The sequence below is a fragment of the Chlorocebus sabaeus genome, chromosome 23, assembly GCF_047675955.1.
Source record: "Chlorocebus sabaeus isolate Y175 chromosome 23, mChlSab1.0.hap1, whole genome shotgun sequence".
NCBI classification, from domain to species: domain Eukaryota; kingdom Metazoa; phylum Chordata; class Mammalia; order Primates; family Cercopithecidae; genus Chlorocebus; species Chlorocebus sabaeus.
In genome coordinates this window covers 10492124-10517671 of record NC_132926.1, presented here as the reverse complement: position 1 = coordinate 10517671, position 25548 = coordinate 10492124, and the positions used below count along the sequence as shown (strand labels likewise).

Below are 25548 nucleotides of genomic sequence, written 5' to 3'. Positions count from 1 at the left end.
TTTAAATGAGGGAATCCCCATAGTTGTCAAACTGCATATCCTCCTATGAACAAAGAGAACAAATATACAATGATAGACAATGAAATGTTATCATTCATTTCTTAGCAGGGAGGAAGGGATTGGAAGGGAGAGATTGCCAAACTTTTCTGTATATTATTAGTTAAGTCATAATAAAATACTGATATTCCTTGACCAAGTAATTACACTCCTAGGAATTTATTCCACAGACAAAATCATACAAGCCTAAAGATACATACACAATGAAATTACTGAAGTGCCTATAATACTCCCCCCTCCAAAAAAAAAAAAAACCACCACCAATTGTAGTCTAAAGGCCCTTCAAATGGAAAACTAGACACTGGGCTCACTGGCTCACACCTGTAATCCCATCACTTTTGGGAGGCTGAATTGGGAGGATCACTTGAGCTCAGAACTTTGAAACCAACCTGGGCAATATATCAAGACCCTGTTTATACAAAAAACTGAAAAATTATCTGGGCATGGCACATGCCTGTGGTCCCAGCTATTCAGTAGACTGAAGTGGGAGGGATCACTTGAGCTTGAGAGGTCAAGGTTGCAGAGAGCCATGATCCTGCCACTGCGCTCCAGCCTGGGCAACAGAGCAAGACCCTATCTCAAAAAAAAAAAAAAAAGAGAAAACTGGCTATTTTTTTGAAAATAAAAAAATGCTAAAGCCCTATGATGTAGAGTTCTATTTGGTTTTATATGCTGATATGGAAAGATGGTCAATATATGTTAATTTTAAGATAATACGTATAATATGGTTGTATTCATATTTTTAAAGCTTCAGTCTAAAAGGATAATGGGAAACCGATAAGTGATACTTTGGAGAGTGAGACCTGGGGTCAAAGGAAACTTTATATGTCTTGTTATTAATATAACCTTTATTTAAAAAGTTTATTTTTAATTTTTTTTTTTTTTTTTTGAGATGGAGTTTTGCTCTATCACCCAGGCTGAAGTATAGCAGCTTGACCTCAGCTTACTGCAACCTCTGCCTCCCGGGTTCAAGTGATCCTCCTGCCTCAGCCTCCCGAGTAGATGAAATGTCACCATACCTGGCTAATTTTTGTATGTTTAGTAGAGACGGGGTTTCACCATGTTAGCCAGGCTGGTCTCAAACTCCTGACCTCAGATGATCCATTTGCCTTGGCCTCTCAACGTGCTGGGATTACAGGTGTGAACCATCATGCTTGGCCTTTATTTTTAATTTCTTGAAGATTGTTTAAAATTTTTTTAATGCTAGCATGAAACGGTGGTTTGTAAAACTTTGAGGCATTTTAGATTTGCTTTTAAAATGCCCCAGAAAAAAACAAAATTGAAGAAAAGTTTAAGATTAGCATAATTTTGAAAATTGTTGAAGGTTAAGTTGAATGATTCTCTTATTTTTGTGTGTTTAGCCATTTCTATAAGGAGAAAATTTTAAAAATGAAATCTTCCTAAGAGCCCCATTAAGTAGAATAGATAAATCCGGAGCCATCCTAAGTGAGATCGAAGTAGGAGACGCACTATGCTAGCCCTCCTTTATCCCTCTAGAGACTCCAAAGTCAAGCTGGGGTTCCACAGGGCATTAAAAATACCACTGTTAAAATCAGCAGCAGCAGAATAACACAGAGAACTGCACAATTTGATGGATTCCTCCCTACCAAATAGACAGGAGGAAGTAAGGCCCTAAAATAGCAATAAATGTTCTCTCTGGGTGGTAGGTGCTCAGGCTACCAATGGACTTTTTCTTCTTTTTCAAACTCTATTTTGTAAATTTTCTTATAAAGAGGAAAGATGTGTTTTTAATCACATATACATATACACGTGTGTGTGTGTGTGTGTGTGTGTGTATATATATTTTTTGAGACGGGATCTCCCTCTGTCACCAGACTGGAGTGCAGTGGCATGATCTCGGCTTACTGCAACCTCTACCTCCTGGGTTCAAGCAACTCTCCTGCCTCAGCCTCCCAAGTAGCTAGGATTACAGGCGCCCACCATCACACCTGGCTAATTTTTGTATTTTTAGTAGAGATGGGGTTTCATCATGTTGGCCAGGCTGGTCTCAATCTCCTGACCTCAAGTGATCTGCCCACCTCTGCCTACCAAAGTGCTGGGATTATAGGTGTGAGCCACCGCGCCCAGCCTATTTATGTATTTTTTAGAGCAAATCCATGGCCCGCAGGCCCCCAGGCCGGCTTTGAATGAGGCTCAACACAAATGCGTAAACTTTCTTAAAATATGAGATTTTTTTTCTTTTGCAATTTTTTTTTTTTAAGCTCATCAGCTATCATTAGTGTTAGTGCATTTTATGTGTAGCCCAAGAGAATTCTTCTTCTTCCAATGTGGTCCAGGGAGGCCAAAAGATTGGACACCCCTGTTTTAGAGACAAGGATCTTGCTCCGTTACCCAAGCGGCAGTGCAGTGATGTGATCATAGCTCACTGTAACCTCCAACTCCTGGGCTCAAGGGATTCCCCAACCTCAGCTCCCGGAGTAGCTAGGACTACAGGTGCATGCCACCATGTCCACCTAATTTTTTATTTTGTTTTGTAGAAACAAAAAACAAAAATAAAATGTTTTGTAGGGCCTTGCTATGTTGCAAAGGCTGGTCTCAAACTCCTGGCCTCAAGCAATCCTCCCACCTGGGCCTCACAAAGCACTGGGATTATAGGGGTAAGCCACTATGCTCAGCCAAAAATGTAGGTTTTAGTGTTTATAAAATACTACAGATTCTATCACTGAGCAAACCAAAAGGTTCACATTATCAGACCCAGGGTGCTACAGGATAATTAGGATAATCAACAAGAAATGACAAATCCCTAAGGCTCATTAGAAAACAGACAAGAGGCAATGAGTTCAAACAGCCATGTCTGATCTAAGACAGACCGACCCTGAACAAAAGCTGCCTTATCATATGCATGGTTTTTCAGCTAATCCTTACCTACCCCTGGAATCTAAGACTGTAAGACTGATATTCCTTCTTAAATAGAGAACCAGGAGCAAGTAAATTTAAAAAAAAAAAAAAATTGATTTCATCCCCCACAAAAGTAAGAATCAGTAAGAGGTAGCAATTTTGTTTCTCTACCTCATAAAAACCCTATATGATTTTTAAAGATGAGGAAACTGGGGTTCAGGAAAATAAAGTAACTTGCCCAGGATCACAGAGTCATTAAGTAGTAGGAACAGGACAAAAACAGAGGTTTGTCTGCACCAAAGCCAAAGTTCTTTCTACCAAGCTATCTCCCTCCTCTAAAAAATATCCTCTTATATCAAAAGCTGTGATAAGTTCTGTGACATTCTCAGACCACTGTGGCTCACTACACTTATTACAAGTAAAAAAAGAAACAAGAAAGGCAGCTGTCAAGAAGTTGCATTACTTACTGCCCAGCACTATATGCACTAGAGCTTGGAAGGAGGCACTCAAACTCAATTCACATGATCCTCACTGTCATTCCAAGTAATCAGTCCTACTCCAGCAAAAGGCTTATCACTAACACTATCCCCCAGCTGAGGTTGCAAATGACATTCCCAAGACAATCTGCCAGTCTATTACATCACTGGTACATTGGCTTTAAATTTCTAACTCTAAAAATTAAGGGGAATTTGTTTCAACCTAAAAATGGCAGTTCCAAGTTAAAATGGCAGTTGTCACTACAGACTGGTAACTAGAGCACTGACTTTGCAGTCATCCAGATTATGTTCATAACCCAGTTCTGCCACTTAAATAAACGTGTAACTTTAGGCAGCTCAATTCACCTCTACAATTTCATATACAAAAATGGCAAGATAGATAACTTCCATAAAAGATCAAATGAGATAATCCAATTCCTAGAGTCCAACACATAGAAAGAACGTGGAAAATAAATGATACATACTATTATTAACATTGGTATGATTCTCATGCCACAGGAATCTGGGCAAATCTATAATCCACATGGTCTGAATTCCTGATTATTTGCTATAACAATCAACTGGTTGATTCAGGACATCTGAGGCAAATGAAATACTGACTCAGTTCAGCTCGGTTCAGAGATATCCAATAGAGGCCCTGGCACATACCAACTGCTCAGTAAATATTTATGGAATTCAGTTTGCAGAAAGTCCACTCAGGAACCTCACTAGCTGTAAGATTCAGGAGAGCTCATTTTGGCAAAAAGAATGGCAATTTTTTTTCCTATGGAATTTGGCAGGTTTTTCTTTTCTTATTTTCAAATAAATAATATTAATAACTAAATAAACCATATCAATAGTGAGGTTTCTACAAATAAAACTAACATGGAAAACTACAAAAGCAGCATTCCAGAGTAGAGGAAAGAAAACCAGTTTGGGAATCAGGCAAGTATGTGATTCATATGCCAGTAACTTTACAGTTATGTAAACATTATCTTGGGCCAAACGGTCACCTCAGACTCAGTTTCCGTATCAGAAAATTGGAGATAAGAACACCTACCTCACAGGGTTGTCATAAAGCTAATATATGTGCAGCACCATGTAACAGTAATGAGTGAATTTTAAGTCTCTAGTATCTATTTTCCCTTCTCAACGATGGCAGAAACTGGAGTAGGTAAATTATGCCTAAGGCAAGTACTATCTTCCCTCCTGCTTTCTCAAAAGGTATACTAACATTCAGTCATATAGACAGGTCAATGGGCTCAAGTTGCAACTATCAGTGGGTCCACTGTGACAATTTTAAGGGGAACTCTTTCATGGAACTTCAGAGACCAGGAAAGAACTAGGCTCTGTTCTCTCCAGGTAGCCTAACTAACTATTCCTTCTCTTCTCAGGCCTGCTTAATACGAGGTTGCTAAGAGGTGTGCAAAGGAAGAGTCATCTTGGCAATAAACCAAAGATGTAGCATATAAGCAACAGGACTTCTTTGAGAGCCCAAACCCAAATTAAGATACGAAATTTTAGCACTGTTTGGAGACTGGAGGTAAAGGGGAGAAATGCTGGCATTAAAGTAACACTTAAATGAGTAGAGAGGAAGGAAGTCTTCCAGGCTCATTAATATTAATACATTTCCTTTCCATTCACATGTGGAAGAAAACAGAGTAATGATTTGCTAATGCCAATCAGCTGAGTACTTGGTTCATTTTACTGTGCTGCATACCCTCAATTATATACTAGCAAAAATTAAACCTAAGTAAACAAAATACTCTACACATCTCTAAAGACAATATTGCTCCACTCACTGAAATAAGACCCAATCAAGGCAAAAAAAAAAAAAATCTTTTTTTTTTTTCTTCTTAAGTGAGTTTCACTAAGAAAGATGAGTCAAGGAACTTTTAACAAATTTGGATTTCCATTTTCAACAAGGTAAGAACCCGTACTTCCTCCCACTCACCCCACCTCCAGAGAACTCACAATACTGTTACTAAAATATATTGAATGATGCCTTCCATTGGCCAATTACTTTTAACTGAATGCAATAAAAAGAATCTGCACTTCAAGACCTCACTAACAACTACAGTTTTTCCCCTTCTTAAATTTCCAGTTCTGCAAAAAACTGGGTCAGCCTACTAAAAAGCAACTGTAATATGCCTTTTAATCCAGAAAAATGGAGACAAAAATGTACACCTATTATAATAATGCAAATATCCATTATATAGCATCAAGGAGAGCACATGCAATAATGGCTGCCATTCCAAGAACATTTTTGTTAAAATTACATCGCATGCACAGAAGCTGCTTTTCCAAAAGTAAACATATATTCATTACACTTTGAGCCTCACTGAAGCACCCTGTTCTTGTAAGGTAAGACTTGTAACCCACCTTTATATACAGAATCTAAAGACAACTGGGCCTTACATTGAACTCGCTCTCCAGTTAACTGTATTAGTGAGGTTCCAGTACTATTTTCCAAAGAAAGCAATTTGAATCAATAACCACACCAGTGCTACTCTGAATGTTTGCCAATAAGTAAATAAAATGCCTGACCCCAATATGAAGAACATTTTCCTCCTTCCTGGCTCCCCAGCTCCATTTAAAAATTGTAAACATGAATAGAAAGATAACCTTGAAAACAGTGAAGTCATCCATACCATCAATAATATCCCTCTAATTCAATGCCCAATTTTACAGTTTTCCTAAAACAGGACAGTCTCAACCGGATGCCAGGAATTTAATATGGCTTTTTAAAGATATATCAAACTGTCTGGAATATGCAGTGATGAAAACTGAATATTGCTACTGAAACCATACTTAATTAAACACATGCTTGCTCTAAACAGAGCTTCACAAATAAAGCTATAATGTTTTCTTCCTTGGCTCTCTTAGAAGTCACCCCAACAAGAGAGGGTCACCAGCTGCACTCCTGCTAACAGTTCTATCCTCAGCAACCCTTTCCCATCCACCCCCCAAAAAGTTATACTTTCATCTGTGGAATTCTCTGCCGGCCTCGGCCTGGAAAACTGGGTGGACCCTGAGGACAGGTGTCAAATCTGGCCTTTGGGAGGTGGCCCAAACTGACAAATTATTGGCAGCATAAAGCTATGATCTTTATAAACTTCAATTTGAGGCTTTATGCCAGTAGTGATTCCCTCCCCGCTCCTTTTTTGAAGAGGGGAGAGAAAGCAAGCCAAAAGGATGAGTTTCAAAATAGAAAAATCACCACTTTAATTACGAAACCCTCCCAACTCAACAAAGAACTGTTAAAGGTAGCCAAATGGAAAATGTCAGGAGTTTTTTTTTGGCACATGCACAACTATTAAACATGAGAATTACAACCTCAAGGTGAGGGGGAAAGAGTAAAAAGCAGGAGCAGAAAAGGGGAGGACAGGGCCCAGCCAAAGACCCGTTTGCTCAGAAGGGCCCCTCTTGGTACTAACTCCTCCATGTGGGGCACCCAGGCTAGAGGAAAGCAGAGGGTTACACAGAACATTTAGCAGACTTAACATTGGATTAAACACACTACTGCAAGTTTCAACAAATGTTCATGGCATACGTAAAAACACATTTACAACAAGAAAGAAGAAAGGCACCTGGAGACATCTGACACTGGGCATGCTCTGCAGGCAACTCAGTGCGCACATGCTCTCTACCAGGTTGGCGCAGCCTAGCCACAAAGACCTTGGCACAGAACACTGCAGGATGACAAAAAGGAAGGAAGAGAAGAAGCAGTTAGAGGCCGCAACAAATCACTCCTTCACACAGGCAACTTGAATGTTAGTTGGGGCAGGGGGTGCACCCTTGGCAATTTGGAGGTTAGGGATGGTCCCAGACAACTTACTGAAACCTTGGGGGAGGGCCCACTTGATATTCTATGGAAAGGAGGTTTCTGCTGCCAACCACTAATTTTTCAGGATACAGTGAATAGAATCAAGAGGGAGAGAGAGAATGTTTAAACAAAAACCCACCAAAGGGAACTGTGAAAGTCTGAGTGCAAAACAAGATTAGTGGTGAGATTGTTGACTATAATTTCACCAATGCCACAGTTTCTGGTCCATATCACATAACCATAATTGTCATCATTGTTTAAGGACCTACTATTTGCCCAGCACTTTACATTTGTTCTCTAATCTTCATATCATTGTAAGGAAACCGAGGCTCAGAGGTTAAGTGATTGGCAAAAGGACACACAACAAAGGAGGGGAGAGCCAGAATTTCAAACTTTGGTTCGTCTGCTACCAAAACCCACACTCTTTCCACAAGACTATGATGCTGCTATTGTGAAAACTTAAATCACCCCAACTTTTATCATGTGAGTAAAGTTTTGCACCTCCCTAAGGTAAAAGCACATGAGACCTAAAGAATAAGGCAAAAAGAACAAGAAAGATGGGTGACAGACTGATAGATAAAGGCAATAAAAGAGGTGATTTTAAATGCATCTGATTTTCAGTGTCAACACATTTCCATCTTCCCAAAGGAAAAACATTGGAATGTTATGATTTTCATTTTAGACTCTGTTTACAAAGTTCGTCTGACATGACTAAGAATTAAAAAGCTTATTTCATTTACCTCTTCCCATCCTCTTTTAAAAGCTTGCTGATTTTAAAGGAATTAAGAAAAAAAGTAAAATATAAAAATGAACACATGTATTATAGCTACTACTTAATAACCATTAGACCATAATGTAAACTTAATAACCATTAGACCATACTGTTCAATCATTCAGATCTAAAGTCAATTAATTTACTATGGCAAAATCAATACTCATGTAAACAAAAAAACTAAAGGTGAGTGTTTGGGTTCAACCAAAACATCCCAGAAGTCTTGGACCCAAGCTCATAAACTTGTTTGTTCTAGCTATAAATAGAATAGCCAAACACCCTCATTTGCCTGAGACAGTCCTGGATGACACTTATTGTCCCCTCATAACTTTCACTCTCAAAAGTGTTCTGGTTTAGTGGATAAATTCTGTGATCACCCAACTGCAATATGGACAAAGATAGCTTTGCTTGACATCAGAGAGACCTGGGTTCCTATCTAGTATCTGCCACTTACTAGTTCTACATTTCACCTATAATACAAGGAATATTGAGATTACTCAGAAAAGGTATTTAAAGAATACAAAATCAGAGGAACCAAATGGAATTTAAAACTTGAGCAGCCTTCTGGTAGCAATGAAAATGACACACTTCCAAGGTGTGCCTTTATTCCAAAGCCTATACAGTGGCAATATATCATTGAAACTCCAGGTACACAAATTTTGTTGCCTCAACACTTTCATATCAAAGTGCCAACCACAGAAGATGCTGAATAAATGAAAAAATAAAATAATTTGCATAAAATAATGAAAGTAGTTGCCATTTATCAAGCTTCTATTATGTGCTAGACAGCTGAAATAGTAAACTCTCACAATAACCCTGTAAAATAGGTATTATTCCATTTTACGATGAGGAAACTGATGATCAGGAAAGAGATATCACGCAGAGTCTCATGGAATTTTTTTTTTCAATTAAGAAAAAAAATTTTTTAATTAAAAAGGAAAGGAGAGCCTAATTTGTTAAAACAATGACATAGACCAGGAACAGTGGCTCACACATATAATCCTAGCACTTTGGGAAGCCAAGGCAGTCGAATCACTTGAAGTCAGGAGTTGAAGACCAGCCTGGCCAACATGGTGAAACCCCATCTCTACTAAAAACACAATAATTAGCCAGGCATGGTGGCACATACCTGTAATCCCAGCTGAGGCAAGAGAATTGCTTGAACCTAGGAGTCAGAGGTTGCAGTGAGCCAAGATCATGCCACTGCACTCCAGCCTGAGTGACCCAGTGAGATTGCCTTTAAAAAAAAAAAAGAAAAGAAAAGAAAAAAAAAACCCCAGCAACTTGTCCAAGGTGCAGGGGAATAAGGGATAACTGATGGCAGAATTAGGACTAGTAAATTAAACCTGGCAAGCTGATTTTCTTCCACTACAAGAAACACTTTCTATCCAGAGATATTCTCATCCATGTTTAATAAAAGAATACTTACATCAGCATACATCACAAGTGGATGGGCAAAGAAGAGTTTAAGGACTACACCTAGCCAAGTAAGGCGGCTCACACCTATAGCCCTAGCACTTCAGGAGGCCAAAGTGGTGGGATTACTTAAGCCCAGGAGTTCGAGACCAGCCTGAGCAACATGGTGAAACCCCACCTTTACAAATAATACAAAAATTAGCCAGGCATGGTGGTACGCACCCATAGTACCAGCTGCTCAGAAGGCTGAGGTGGGAGGACTGCTTAAGCCTGGAATGTGGAGGTTGCAGTGAGCCAAGATCGCAGCACTATACTCCAGCCTGGGCAACAGAGTGAGACCCTGTCTCAACAACAACAACAACAAAAGGATTACATCTGGATTCAGCAACTCATATCAAATTAACACGAAAGCTCGTATGTAAATCAATTTTTACTTATTCAGTAAAAAGTCAGCTTCCCTCTGCAAGGGTTGATAGTATTTGCCTCAAAGGGTACAAACCACGAAAGCATAAGGTATTGATTAGATTCTGCTAATAACTTGGAATCTAAAACTTTTTAAAAAGTAATTTTTCACATTCAGTAAATCAAAAAAATCAGATTGTGAGAACAGGAAGGCATTTTAAAGACTATTTAGTCTAACCTCCCACCGCTGATGTTAGATTAGAGGTGAAGCAATTAAATCCAAATTAGAAAAATAATGATATTATCAAGGCTTTTTAACCATTTGATGATTTAATCAATACGCATAAAAATGTGGGAAATAATCAACATAAAGAAAATTTTTGGTGAACTTGATTTTAAAATATTAGCCATTTATTAGAAATCTGACACTTCAAAGCTTTTTGAAGCTGGTTATTCAACTTGTATATTCAGAAAAAGATTTTTAAAAGACCCTCTGAGAGTCAGATTTCCAAGATTTTCTCTCATAGTATCTATGGTAGATACTGTAAGATATAAAGAATGACGCCAGTGTTTCTTGAGTATTTATTAGATGTCATCATGCTAAATACATTATAAAGGATATCTCATCTCATTTTCACCATAATCCTACACAATAGACATTACTTTCCCCTTCAGAAGAGGAAACACAGGCTCAGAGACGAAGTAATTTACTTATCCAAAATCGCATAGTGCTGGGTTGGTGCTAAGATTTCAACCCAGGTCTGAGGCAAGAGTACTTTTCACTGAGACAGCTCAGTCCTAGGCAGCACCCAAGCCAGTGTGTGATGCAACTGCCAATATCTACTAATCAGAAGTCTCAACTCTCAGATCATCCCAGAACTGGTAACTTCCAGTTTCAAGATGAGTATTATTTTCCATTTGGTAAGAGCACAGACAGTGGTTAAAAGGTATTACAACTGCTTACTTTCACACTCAACAATTACTTTGAAGCTAAGTGACCAGCCACGTTGCTCAAAAATTGTCTCTACTCAACAGAAAATGCTATTCTAGGAAATACACCCACCTTTTAGTAAGAAAGTCTGTACCTGCTAGCCAAAACAAGGTAGGTTCCTCTTATGTCTTAGATCTAATAGATCAGGAGGACATTGATCCAATTTGAAAATAATGGATAAAAATAAAAGTTCCACATTCATCAACCTAACAGCATTAAAATACAGCTAAGACCACAACAGTAATTGATTCTTTTTTTTCTTTTAAGATAGAGTCTCGCTCTGCTGTCCAGGCTGGAGTGTGGTGGCATTATCTCGGTTCACTGAAACCTCCATCTCCCAGGTTCAAGCGATTCTCCTGCCTCAGCCTCCCGAGTAGCTGGGATTACAGGCACCTGCCACCATGCCCAGCTAATTTTTGTATTTTTAGTAGAGACAGGGTTTCACCATGTTGGCCAGGCTGGTCTTGAACTCCTGACCTCAGGTGATCTGCCTGCCTTGGTCTCCCAAAGTGATGGCATTACAGGCATGAGCTCCTGGCTGTGTTTCTTGAAACCTCAATTTTTTTTTTTTTTTTTTTTTTTTGAGACGGAGTCTTGCTCTGTCTCCCAGGCTGGAGTGCAGTGGCCGGATCTCAGCTCACTGCAAGCTCCGCCTCCCCGGTTTACGCCATTCTCCTGCCTCAGCCTCCCGAGTAGCTGGGACTACAGGCGCCCGCCACCTCGCCCGGCTAATTTTTTGTATTTTTAGTAGAGACGGGGTTTCACTGTGTTCGCCAGGATGGTCTTGATCTCCTGACCTCGTGATCCACCCATCTCAGCCTCCCAAAGTGCTGGGATTACAGGCTTGAGCCACCGCGCCCGGCTAGAACCTTCAAATTTTTAATTTAGGGACATGGCTGGAAACCCATGTTGATCATTCGAGAATAACTATTATCGATGATTGCTTAACTGAATAATGAAAAGATTCCTTCATATTAGCTAAATTCACAGTACAGACGATTGTCCTTTTTTTTTTAAGTGAACAGTGTTCTTTCATATTGCTAAAATATGTCTGAAGAATACCCCTGATACCATGGGTATTTACCAATTTTAACAAACACTTATTGACCTGCTTACTAAGCCAACAACAATACACACTAAGCCTCTTTCCTCTTAAGACTTTAGCCTTGAGCTCAAGAGAACAACCCAGGAGGATCATAGTGGGGATACTTAACAGAAGACTTTGGAGGGTCAAAAACTGCCAAGATACATTTGTTATAATTTCGTATTTAGCTACTTGTAATGATCAATAGTCTAATTTAGGGTTGTTCACAGAGAACAAGAAATGATTCATAATGGGTTGTGATATTAACAGCTAATACCTAATTAGACTGTATATTTATAGGTTCTATAGCTGAAGAAAATAATATTAGCCAGGGAAGCTGACAGTGTTTATTACTTTTGCCATATCCACTGTATAATAAAAAAAAAACCTAAACTCAAAGCCACTATGCTGAGAAATACTATAAGTCATTAAAGACAAAAAGAATAATCTCTTTTGGCATTTTTCAAAAGCAAAAAGTTTATTAAAAGAGGTAGGAGTAAAATGTCCTAGGCTCTCTTCCTATTGCCATAGGAACCACAAATCAAAAGGAAAAAGTGGTTGCAGGCACCTTGTATTCTGATTGGCTCACTTGAAGAACTCACAAAAGCTAACTTCGGTCTGTTTTTAGATGAGATTGTTTTGAATCTCCTGCCCTGATTCCTTCTCAAAGAAGCAATTCTTTTAAAAGTTCTCCAAAGAGGTATTTTATGTTAATCATCTCTCTAATGTTATAACCTCTGATTTAGAAATCTGCCTTATTACAGGTTTTCTATAACTCCCCCCCACCATCAATCTTTTTATTTAATCCACTTCCCACAGAATCATTACCAGCTTCTTCTCACTCCTGTCATCATGATTGAAGTAACCAAGTTGAGTGGCTTAAATATACTGTTCCATTAAGCAAAAACCTTATCTCAACTTGTATCTATCTGCACATAGTAAAGCAATTAAGACATTCTCTTTATCCTCCAGGAGCTCACAGGAGGGAATCTTAAACTTACAATGTAAATACACATACATATACACACACACACACACATATACACACACACACAAATATGAACTTAACCCACTCAAAGGAAGAGGATGCCTGAACTAATTCATAAAAGGTAAGTCGGAGGCAGCCAGGGGAAAAAGAGAGAGAAAGTCATTCCATTCTTAGAAGAATACATAGCATAAGCAAACTCAAAGAGGTAAAAAATGAAACATCCTATACAAGTATCTGCAATTAATTTAGCATTAAAATACTTAAGTGTGAGATGAGAAAGGCTTAATTAGAGAGATAGGGAGGGGCGAAACAGAGGTCTCTCTTATACCATTCTATCAAACTTGGGACTTCATCCTGTAGAACAACAGGTCTTAAACTCTGTGCTACAGCCCACCAGCAGTTGGCTCAATACTTCTCAGCAATGTCATCCAATTTTACATCAATGTGTATGACTTTTTTTCCTGCAACTCAGCACATACACAGTTTGTACAATATCTGTCAGAGAGGAACAGAAGCAGATCGCGCAACACAGAGATGGAGGTGGACAGGGGATGGGAGTTTTTAGACTAAGAGGTAAGGAGTGAAGCATAACATCAAGCCAAAGCCAAGCCAAATCAAGCCAGCATCAAAGAAAGATCCCATGTTTTCTAGAACATGTGGAGAATATTTGCCACAAACGATAAAAGAAGTCTGCTCAATAATAACCCAATGATAAAGAGTGTAAGCAGATAGTACAAAAACCAAGGATGTTTTTATAGATATTATATTATGGATTTTGTTAAAGACCAGAAAGAGTGTTTTGAACGTGTTAAATTCCTTTAAGTGAGACATCCAAAATTTTAATATTCGAATCACTGCTACAGACAACGATGAGAGCTATTAAACTGTTTTAAGCAAAGGAATGACCCCTGGCAGCTGCAGCCAAGCATGATTTGCAGAGAAGTAAGAAGGGTAAGTCTCTTAGAGAACCTACAAGATAGCAGCTCATTTTTGTTTTACAACCAATGCAATTTCTTTCAGATGGGCACGACAAGTAGACACAAGGTCTAGCACTTACCAACTTTCATACTCTGTCTAGGTCCTTTCCCCGCCCACCACAAAACTTCCACCAGGCCCTACTGATAGGATATCAAAGAGTGCCATGATAATGATGAAGAGGAGAAATAAAAGATCCATTTCATGGTAATCATTTGGCAGTAATGCCCTTTCCACTGGGAATCCTGAAGAATCAGACAGTACGTGGGCTCAAGGGGAGATACATAACTCCAGCTCTCTAAACCTGGATTTGACAGCTAGAGTCCCCATTCAGTTCTGCTGAAGATTGCCAAATAAACTAAGCATTAAAGTTAATCCAACTTAGGAATTAACCTATTGTGTCTCATCTCTCAGCCTGTTGCTTTTCAAGAAGCAGCAGTCTTTGTAATTAAAATAAAGCCACAAAGCATTCAGAAGAGTCTTCTAAAATTCAGAACCTAGGCTTCCACTGTTCATGTCTGATGGCAACCTAAAAGAAATAGCACTTTCACCAACATAAATGCATTGTTTTTAAAACCAAGAATCACAATGTAGCAATCAGGTTGTAAAATAAAAGTTATCTCACAGTTTAAAGGCATTTTCTATAACCTTTTATAGAACTGAATATTGGTCCATTACCTTAATGAGCAAAATATTTTCTTTTCCTTATAATGGCATTTTATTATAACACAATTTGATAGCAAACATGTGACATGTAACCAAAAAAGTTTACATTTTAATTCTTAGCAACTGTATTCTAGAATTATATTTTTGTCATAATATTATACCACAAGGTATATTCAGGCTAGGATATATGTTAAGGGAAGAAAAGGGGATGCAGAGAAGTAGGTAGAGAGGGGAGAAAAAAATAAGGATGAGAAGAATGAGGAAAACCAAAATGTACTATCTACCAAGTTTTTAGAGATTGAAGAACAGCCCAAAAGTCTCAAAGTCAGAGGTCAAACTTTGCTTAAGCACTACTATAATTTTTTTAAATTAATGTCCAAACAATTTTCATCTTGAATTATTCTAAGATATTAGAACCCAGCCAGGCAAGGTGACTCATGCCTATAATCCCAGCACTGTGCGAGGCCAAAGCAGGGGATTACTTGATGTCAGGAGTTTGAGACCAGCCTGGCCAACATGGTGAAAGTCTGTCTCTACTAAAATTACAAAAAATTAGCCGGGCATGGTGGCACACATCTATGGTCCCAGCTACTCAGGAGGCTGAGGCACGAGAATTGCTTGAACCCAGGAGGCAGAGGTTGCAGGGAGCCAAGATCGTGCCACTGTACTCCAGCCTGGGCAACAGAGTGAGACTCTTGTCTCAGAAAAAAAAAAAGATATCAGAACCCAAAAGCATTAAAACTAAAATGGATCTTCACTGTAATCTCTCTGGTAGACAGATGAAGGGAAATGTTCTCTTCAAATTTTTATTCATCCATATTTTCCGATTTTTCTCCAATGACCACCTAGTACTCACATTAATACCTTACTACTACCTTGTGTAATTTTAAGTGATGCTTTATTTTGTTTAATTTTAAGTGATGCTTTATTTTGTTTAATTATAAACAGTAACTTGACAATTTATTTTTTTAATGGGGTAGTTCACAACATATTCATGTGGTTTGGCTCTGTGTCCTCACCCAAATCATATCTCGAATTGTAATCCCCACGTGTCAGGGGAGGGGCCTGGTAGGAGGTGATTGAATCATGGGGGTAGACGTCCCCCTTGCTGTTCTCAGGATAGTGAGTTCTCACGGAATCTCATTGTTGGAACGTGTGTGAAACTTCCCCCTTCTTGCTGGCTCTCCTGCCTCGCAGTGGTAAGACATGCTTGTTTCCCCTTTGCCTTCAGCCATGATTTTAAGTTTCCTAAGGCCTCCCAATCATGCTTCCTGTTAAGCCTGCAGAACTGTGAGTCAATTAAACCTCTTTTCTTTGTGAATTACCCAGTCTCAGATAGTTCTTTACAGCAGTATGAGAACGGACCAATACATAATTTAAATAAAAACATATTCTTTTACCAGGAATTAATTTTGAGTCCATCTTAAACACCTACAGTTTAAAATGTGTTTAAATGCTAAGTGCTAGAAAAATATTTCACCTAGTGGCCCTTGGAAACAGCAGTGAGTATCAAAATCATAACGGTTTATTCCTGAGGAAATCCAAAGGAAAAAAAAAATCATCCTTGTCCACTTTACAACCACCACCCATGACTCAAAAATGTCACCAGGTTTTTCAGAGCTCTTACAGAAGCTGGAGGAGGAAAGAATTAGATGTTTGAGGTGGGAAGTGGAATCTCTATTCTAAGCAGCATGACAGAGAACAGGATGTAACAAAATAATCTATTTCCGGCATAGCCACATGGATCCTCAGTTGTGCTAGGACCAGTCTGAGGTTCAGCTGCCAAGGGGGAACAGAATCCCCCAGCAAGCTCAAGGTTAAATCAGTCCGAACCCAATCTCAATTTATGAATCTCCAAGATTCATAAATCCTGAGCCTGGAGATAATTTAACACCTGAGTACATCTAGGCCTTGGTTGGTTAGCAGCTGTGGTCCAACTAGGAAAGTTGTTCAGGACGAGGGCGAGACCTCTCGACCCTAAGTTTAACCTTTTTCAATAAAAATGTTAAATAACATTAACAAAGAAGGATATATTGGGAGGGGATACAAAGTGAGTACCCTATGGCTATACTGTACTCATAAACTCTCATACCACCTCTGGCCAAACAAGCAGCTGAGTTTTACAGATGAGAAAAACGAAGGACCAGAGACATCAAATCACTTGCCAGAGGTCAAGAATGGCAGAACTGCACTCTATCTGACTCCAAAATCCCTGCTTTCTTCCCTGATCTATATTGCCCATCACTTCCTTTGCCTGACATTAAACTCCGTAGAGCAGCAAGTTTCCATGATTTATTTTCAAATTTTATCTGCCTGTCACTCATCTATATTGCTGATGGGAGTGGAATTGTGTAATTGATACAATCTCCGGTGTGCAACTCCGCAATACATAGTCAAGACTTGAAACTCATGCACATCATTTGACTCAGCAATTTCACATGTAAGAAACTGTATCGAGGAGAAAAAAATAAAGGAATGTCCAAAAATATAGCCAAGAAGATGTTATTCACATCACTGTTCATAATAGCAAAAGGAAAATGTCAACCAAAGGGACGGGTTCCACAAATTAGGGATTACCCATAAGACAAAATACTGTGTTTCCACCAAACACAAATCATGCTGTAGGAATATATTTATACACACTAAAGGAAGTTTAATATGTAGAAAGAAAGTTACAATACACGGAAAGAGTTCAAGAAACACTAAGTGAATAAAGGCAACAAACCAGGACTTATATTATGATCCCATGTTCATTTAATAAATATATATATAGGCCGGGCACGGTGGCTCATGCCTGTAATCCCAGCACTTTGGAAGGCCGAGGAGGGCAGATCACCTGAGGTTGGGAGTTCAAGACCAGCCTGACCAACATGCAGAAATTCCATCTCTACTAAAAATACAAAATTAGCCTGGTGTGGTGGTGTGTGCCTGAGTCCCAGCTACTTGGGAGGCTGAGGCAGGAAAGTCGCTTGAACCTGGGAGGTGGAGTTTGCAGTGAGCCAAGATCACACCACTGTACTCTAGCCTGGGCAACAAAAGCAAGACTCTGTCTCAAAAAAAACCAGATAGACAGACAGATAGAGACATAGATACAGATATATACAGATAGATAGATATAAATAAAAATCTGGAATTAAATACAGGTGATTTTTATTTTATTCTTTTGGGCTGCCATATTTTTTCAGATGAGGCCATACAACTGACAACTCAAACTTCTCAATTCCCTCTCCTCTGCGCCACCTCTAAACAGAATACTGGCATTTCCACAGTTACTTTGGGATCTCATGATAGCAACTTGCCCCCGATTGTAGTAGACCATTCTCCTAATGAAGGTGGAGAGCAGGTAGGGTTAGGACAGCTGTAAGAATTTGGTTGCACTCTGAGGTAACAAAGACACTATCCTCCATTCATTTCAATGCCTGTGGCTTCTAGAAAGCTAACAGAGGACCTCAAGTCAGAAAACTCCTAAGTAAGGTGTCTTCTAAGTTACCACTTCAAAATATGTGACAGTACATAGTCCATACCGCATGACATCTGAGAGGTCTTCCAGGTGACAAAACTAAAAATCTAACTTGTTTTTTAGACATTTTCTAGGAACTGAGAGACATCTGCTCTCATTTATACTAGTGCCCCTGTCCGCACCTTGAGTTACTCCTACTTCCCCTTCCCTAACATCTAAGACACTGGTGCCGGCTGCACCGCTTCCTGCTCCTTCTACCCACCATCATGAGTCAAAAGACTTTAATCAGAGAATTTCTGGAAATATGTACACGAGATCCTGACTGTCCTCTAATATACCAAGCCAAAATCCTTACCCTACTTTCACTTAAGAGAGGGCAAAATTGACTATGTTTTTAAAAGAACATTAGAACACACAGAAGCGGCTGGGCATGGTGGCTTATGCCTGTAATCCCAGCACTTTGGGAGGCCAAGGCAGATGGATCACGAGGTCAGGAGTTTGAGACCAGCCTGGCCAACATGGTGAAACCCCGTCTCTACTAAAAATACAAAAATTAGCCAGGTGTGGTGGCACACGCCTATAACCCCAGGTGCTCAGGAGGCTGAGGCAGAATAATCGCTTGAACCCAGGAGGCGGAGGTTGCAGTAAGCTGAGATCACACCACTACACTCCAGCCTGGGCAAAATAGTGAGACTCTGTCCCCCATTACTCCCCCCAAAAAAAAGAATATATGGAAGGGAAAACTTTTCTCCTGATATAATGAACATTCTCATTTTTTTCTAAGAAGAGATACCACTTTCTGGAAGATGACCTGAGAAATGTATCTTCTCTCAATAAAGGTTTGACCCAATTATAGTCGGACTACATCATATTTCTATTTTATCTTTTTCATTTTAAACTGCTTATTCATTTTAAAAAGTTTACTAAACATCAAGTATACTAAATGCTTTGATAGACAAAAATTCTCAAAACTATATATTCTGCTATTAAAAATTATTTCTGCAAATAAAGCCATATTGCTTAAATTATTTCCTGGTTTGCTAAAGGGAAAAAGATGGCTAAATTCCTAAAGTATGAAACATTTTAAATAAATGCAGTTTCACTGCCTTCAAGAGTATTAAAACTTAACTAGTAGCTGTTTTTGTTTTTGTTTTTGAGACAAAATCGCGCTCTGTCACCCAGGATGGAGTACAGTGGCATGATCTCGGCTCACTGCAACCTCTGCCTCCCAGGTTCAAGTGTTTCTCATGCCTCAGCCTCCCGAGTAGAGTTGGGACTAAAGGTGTGCACCATCACGCCCAGCTAATTTTTTCTATTTTCAGTAGAGACAAGGTTTCACTGTGTTGGCCAAGCTGGTCTTGAACTTTTGACCTCCAACGATCCACCCACCTCAGCCTCCCAAAGTGCTGGGATTACAGGCATGAGCAACCAAGCCTGGCTTAATTAGTGGTATTTTTAACATCTTGTGTAGACCTATCATGTCCAAAGACTTTGAAAGTCCATCTAACATGCTACTTGTCTCATTGAGAGCTCTGCATAAGTACCTGCAGAATAAAAGTTGACCCTGTTAAAAAGTTGAATTCTGATGTGTTTTGGCTTCATGTCCCCACCCAAATCTCATCTCGAATTGTAATCCCCAGACATCGAAGGAGGGACCTGGTGGGAAATGACTGGATCATGGAGGCGGTCTCCCCCATTCTGTTCTTGTGATAGTGAGTGAGTTCTCAGGAGATCTGATGGTTTTACGAGCGTTTGACAGTTCCTCCTCTCTCACCTGCCGCCATGTAAGACATGCCTGCTTCCCTTTCCACCATGCTTGCAAGTTTCCTGAGGCCTCCCAAGTCATGCAGAACTGTGAGCCAATTAAACCTCTTTTCTTTATATTTATAAATCACCCAGTCTTGGGCAGCTCTTTATAGCAGTGTGAGAACAAACTAATACAAATTCAAACCTTACATCATTTAAACAAGCCCTCTACTATTTTATAAACACTGCTCATTTCTTGAATACATACAGCATTTATTTTCAAAGACCTAACGGGCCCCTACACAAAATAAACACATGTTCCAAGTTAGTAGTGTTTCAATTTTATATACATACACCCACACAGAGATTTGGAAAACAATGGTAATAAAAATTTTGCTTCTTTAGCTAAGAACAGCATGAAAAGTGAGTTGTCAAAGCTAACAGATATAAAGTGGCACATTTTATCATCCCTTTATTTTACAGTAAAGTTTACACTTGCTCTTCTTCTTCACATAGTTCATTGTTCTTATATCCTAAGCTGACCTTGGTTTCAAATAAAAATAAAATGTGTGCCTTACAGTCCACTGGGCTCTAAGAAATTAATTTGTCTTTCAGGCAAGGGCTAGGACAGCCTTAGAGTAAGGGACTCCTGCTGCTTGCTGCACAGCAAGGATGTCTTTGATTCCCTTCACATTGTTCGAATCCTGCAGGCAACTGGAAAAAGGGAGTTCTCACGACTTGAAGCAAGGAATTTCACTAAATGCTGGAGCTGAAAGGAACTTCACAGACTTAAAGACCATTTTGTCCATGTTCTTAAAATATTTTTCTAGCCTAGTTCCTCTAAATCTGTCACACTGTGCTGTCAGTAAATACCACTTGAAAGCATCCAGTCTTAACAGCAAATAGTTACGGCTAAACACCTGCAACAATGAAGTCAATCTATAGGTTTACAGATGCTTTTTATATGTGTACACATGAATATGGACAGAAAACAACATTCTGGACCTTCTCACAAAGGAATATATTTATCATCTGAGATTACAAAAGTCTTACAAACTACTGCAGAAACAGAGTACTACTATCACAAGCAGAGCCTCATCTGTGCCCTCCTTTAAGACCCTTTGTCCATGTATTGTATGCAATTTTACCCCTGACTTCATCTTTTTGTCCTATTTTTCCTTTCATCTTCATTTCCCCACTTATTTTGTTTTTAATCTTCCTACACTGTATATGTCACTGTAATCACTCAAATCCTTTTTCTGAAATAAACTAAGGTTTCTGTATATGCTGCCAGGAGCAAAAGTCATTATACTTTTGCAGACAGTGAGAAGGGAAAAAAAAAAAAGTTATTACACTTTGAACTGAGAAAAAGGGAAAAGTTGAAAGTTAACAACTATAGAGAAGCTGGGCACAGTGGCTCACACCTGTAATCCCAGCATTTTGGCAGGCCAAGGAAGGTGGATTGCTTGAGCGCAGGAGTTCAACACCAGCCTGGGCAACATGGTGAAACCCTGTCTCTATAAAAGATATAAAAAATTAGCTGGGCGTGGTGGTGTACACCTGTAGCACCAGCTACTCAGAAGGCTAAGATGGGAAAATCACCTGAGCCTGGGAAGTCGAGGCTGCAGTGAGCTGAGATTGTGTTATTGCATCCCAGCCTGGACAGCTCACACCTGTAATCCCAGAATTTTGGGAGGCTGAGGCAGGAGAATTGCTTGAGCCCAGGAGTTCGAGACCAGCCTGGGCAACATAATGAGACCTCATCTCTACAAAAATAAATAAATAAATAAATAAATAAATAAATAAATAAATAAGCAAGCCAGGTGTGGTGGTACACACCTCTGGTCCCAGCTACTAGGGAAGCTGAAGGAGGAGGATCACTTGAGCCCTGGAGGTCAAGGCTACACTGAGCCAAGATCATGCCACTAAAAAAAAAAATAAAAAAAAATAAAAAAAATAAAATAAAAAAAATAAAAAATAAAAAAAAATAAAAAATAATAAATTAAAAAAAAATAAAAAAAATAAAAAAATAAAAATAAAAAAAAATAAAAAAATAAAAATAAAATAAAATAAAAATAATAAAAAATAAAAAAATAAAAAAAAAAAAAAAAGATCATGCCACTGCACTCCATCCTGGGCAACAGAGTGAGACTCTGTCTGGAAAAAAAAAAAAAATTTAAAACTATAGCACTAAAACTTTTTTTTTTTTGGTAAGACAGAGCCTCACTCTGTCACCCAGGCTGGAGTACAATGGCACAATCTTGGCTCACTGCAACCTCCGCTTCCCAGCTTCAAGCGATTCTCCTGCCTCAGTCTCCCGAGTAGCTGGGATTACAGGCGCCCACTGCCACGCCTAGCTAATTTTTGTATTTTTAGTAGAGATGGGGTTTCACCATGTTGGCCAGGCTAGTCTTGAACTCCTGACATCAGGTGATCCACCCGCCTCGGCCTCCCAAAGTGCTAGGATTACAGGCGTGAGCCACCGCACCTGGCCAGGACTAAAACTTTAATACCAGTTGTTAGTAACATAAAATGTGTCATCATTGACTTTGGCAAAAGTAACAACCACCTGTAGACATTCCAGCAGCCAGGTTATTGCTTCACTCTCTATCATAAATAAACTGTGTGGGCTTTAACTCAGAAGAATGCATATGCACAGAAGTGCTGTGTCTTCAATGACTGCTTACTTGGAAAGAATACAGACTATCACAAAAGAGAGAGTACTGTGGCACAGTGGTAAGATCACAGGTTTTGTGTTTTATTTCATTCTGTTTTTTAATTGAGGCAAAAACACACTGAACTTGAATCTAACCAACCTCTAGATCTCACTAAAATTTATAAGAAATACAGAGAGGAACAAAATATGTAGACCAAATGAGAACATAATCTGCAAAACCCAGAAAGTGGGAAGTTATACAGAACAAATAAGCAATCTAGTTTCTTCAATAAATAAATGGTAAGGAAAAAAAAGATGGGAGAGGCGATTTTTATAGATTCAAAGAGATACAAGAAACTATTCACTATAAGCAATCTGTGACCTAAATCTGAATCCTGAATTCAAAAGGCAACCTAAAGCAATAATTTGAGGAAAGCAGCAGACAAATTCCAATAGAGGGCATCCTAGAATGTACCTGAGTGGTACTCCTCAAAACAGTCAAGGTCATAAAAAAGGAGGACAGTCTGAGAAACCATCATAGTCAAAAGAAGCCTAAGAACACACAACAGCAAAGTGTAAGGATGGTATCCTGGATGAGATCATAAACCAGAAAAAGGACATTAAGTAAAAACTAAAGAAATCGGAATAAATCTTGGACTTCAGTTAGTAACAATGCATCGATATTGGATCATTGATTGTAACAATATATCACACTAACATAAATGCTAATCATAATGAAAACTGGGGAGTGTTGGCGGAGCTAAGGGGGACTGACAATTCTGTACAGCCTACTCAATTTTTCTCTAAGTTTCTATAAATCTAAAACTGTTCTAAAAAACAGACAATTAATTTAAAATATATTTATGAGACAGGCAAATATGAACACTTTGATATTTAAAATTTATTAGTTTTTTAGATGCAAATAATGGAATGATATGTATATATGCGGATGTTTTTAAGTTTTTGTTTTTGAGTACTTATCTTTTACAGAAACATACTGAACTATTCATGGATAGATGGATGGAACAATTTAAGAGGGGAGATGACAGCAATGTTTCCCAAAGTTTGGTACTCAAGATGATTTTTGGTGGTACATGAAGATTCTTTTAATGTTTCATAGCTATATGTTTAATTTAAATCTATATTGTAAAAACATAGGTTGGGCGCAGTGACTCACACCTGTAATCCCAGCACTCTGGGAGGCTGAGGTGGACAGATCACCGGAGGTCAGGAGTTTGAGACCAGCCTGACCAACATGGAGAAACCCCATCTCTACTAAAAATACAAAATTAGTCGTGTGTGGTGGCAAATGCCTGTAATCCCAGTTCCCTGGGAGGCTGAGGCAGGAGAATCACTGGAACCCAGGAGGCAGAGGTTGTGGTGAGCCGAGATCAGGCCATTGCACTCCAGCCTGGATAACAAGAGCGAAACTCTGTCTCAAAAGTAAAAAAATAAATACATACACACACACACACACACACACACACACATACATATACATATATATACAGGTAGCACATCAAACACATGATTTTATAGATTTTAATTGTTTATAAGGTTCCCTAATAAATATATTGAAACTAAAAAAAAAAACAAGAAGAGGCCGAGCATGGTAACCTATGCCTACAGATGCCTATAGTTTCAGCTACTCAAGAGGCTAAGGCAAGAAGATCACTTGAGGCCAGGAGTTAGAGGGTGCAGTGTGCTATGACTACACCTATAAATATTCACTGCACTTCAGCCTGGGCAACATACCAAGACCTCATCTCTTAAAAACAGAGAGAGACAGATCAATGTCAAAAAAACATGCAAAGGTACGTTAAGATCCCAGGTCTAACACTGTGTGACCTCTTTTGAGACAGAGTTTCGATCTGGTTGCCCAGGCTGGAGTGCAATGGCATGATCTCAGCTCACTGCAACCTCCGCCTCCCGGGTTCAAGTGATTCTCCTGCCTCAGCCTCCCAAGTAGCTGGGACTACAGGCGATCGCCACCACGCCCAGCTAATTTTGTATTTTTAGTAGAGACGGGGTTTCACTGTGTTGGTCAGGCTGGTCTCAAACTCCTGACCTCAAGTGATCCACCTGCCTTGGCCTCCCAAAGTGCTGGGATTACAGGCATGAGCCACCAAGCCCAGCAATACTATGTGACCTCAAGCAAGTTATATAACCTAAGAGTCAGCTGTTTAAAAGGCTGGAGAGGTATAAGAACTGCTATATCAAAAGAGGCATCCAATAAACAATAGCTATGAAATTACTGATAAAAATCAACCTGAAACTCCAAAAAGGAGCCATATGCCACTAGAAAAGAATGGAACTGGGAGAACAAGGAAGGGAAGGAGCATGAGAGTTTACAGAGGCAGTTTAGGCAGGGGCAGTCAAGGCTTCCCCCTTTTCTTCTCAATCTCCCCAAATTCTGAGAATCTGCTGCTGGCCGGCCACAGCCTGGAGATCCTGCTGCTCCTGAGCCTCAGGCTCTCTTGATTGCTGCTGGCTAACACTTGGTTATTATAGAGGTGGGGCCTCTCGAATAATCAGAAGAGTTTTTCTTACCCCAAGCTGGTGTGAGAAAGAGCATAGGCATTATAGTAAAAATGAATAAATAAAATGTAAAATAAGTAAATAAAATCTATCACTTTATTAGCTTCGTGACCTTGGGCAAAAATTAGTCACCTTCTCCAGTTCCTACTTCTTCACATGCTAAAATGTGGAAAACAAGTCTACCTTTCAAGGTTACAGCAAAGGTTAAAAGAAGCAGTGGATATAAATCTGGCAAACAGTAGGTATTTAACAAATACTAGTTCTCTCCTCCCTCCTTAGTTTGGCAGGATGACAGAGAAACTCTTGGTGAATAAAAGGGATTAGGGTGAACAAAAATCATAAAGAATAGCATTTCCAAAAGTGTGTCTCTTGAATCACACAGATTTCGAACCAAAAAATATGGGGGGAGGAATTCTGGGATCAGAAAATTTGGGAAATATTGGGAAATACATTATTAAAATAACAATTACCAGGTGAGTTTCCAAGAGGAGATTATATACAGCATTTACTAACAACTCACAGGTATAATCAACCTATTAATCACTAAAACACGCAAGGATGGAGGAATGGAGTGAGGGAGGGGAGGAAGGGAGGGAGGAAGGAGGAGGGGAAGGCAGCAGTTAAGGCCATGACAAC

At 39.2% G+C, this 25548-nt stretch overlaps 1 protein-coding gene across 7 annotated transcripts in view; it reads right to left on the bottom strand.

The window, feature by feature from the left end:
* FBXW11 (F-box and WD repeat domain containing 11) overlaps positions 1-25548 on the bottom strand; it is a 138294-nt gene that overhangs the window by 82119 nt on the left and 30627 nt on the right. For 4 of the 7 annotated variants that reach the window (XM_038010414.2, XM_038010427.2, XM_008015293.3 and 1 more), the window contains one exon: positions 6983-7084. The exons of the other annotated variants lie outside the window; for them this stretch is intronic. In XM_038010414.2, the coding sequence (XP_037866342.1) occupies positions 6983-7033 (51 nt within the window). In that variant the 5' untranslated portion in view covers positions 7034-7084. The remainder of the gene's footprint in view (positions 1-6982; positions 7085-25548) is intronic. 7 annotated transcript variants of the gene reach the window in all.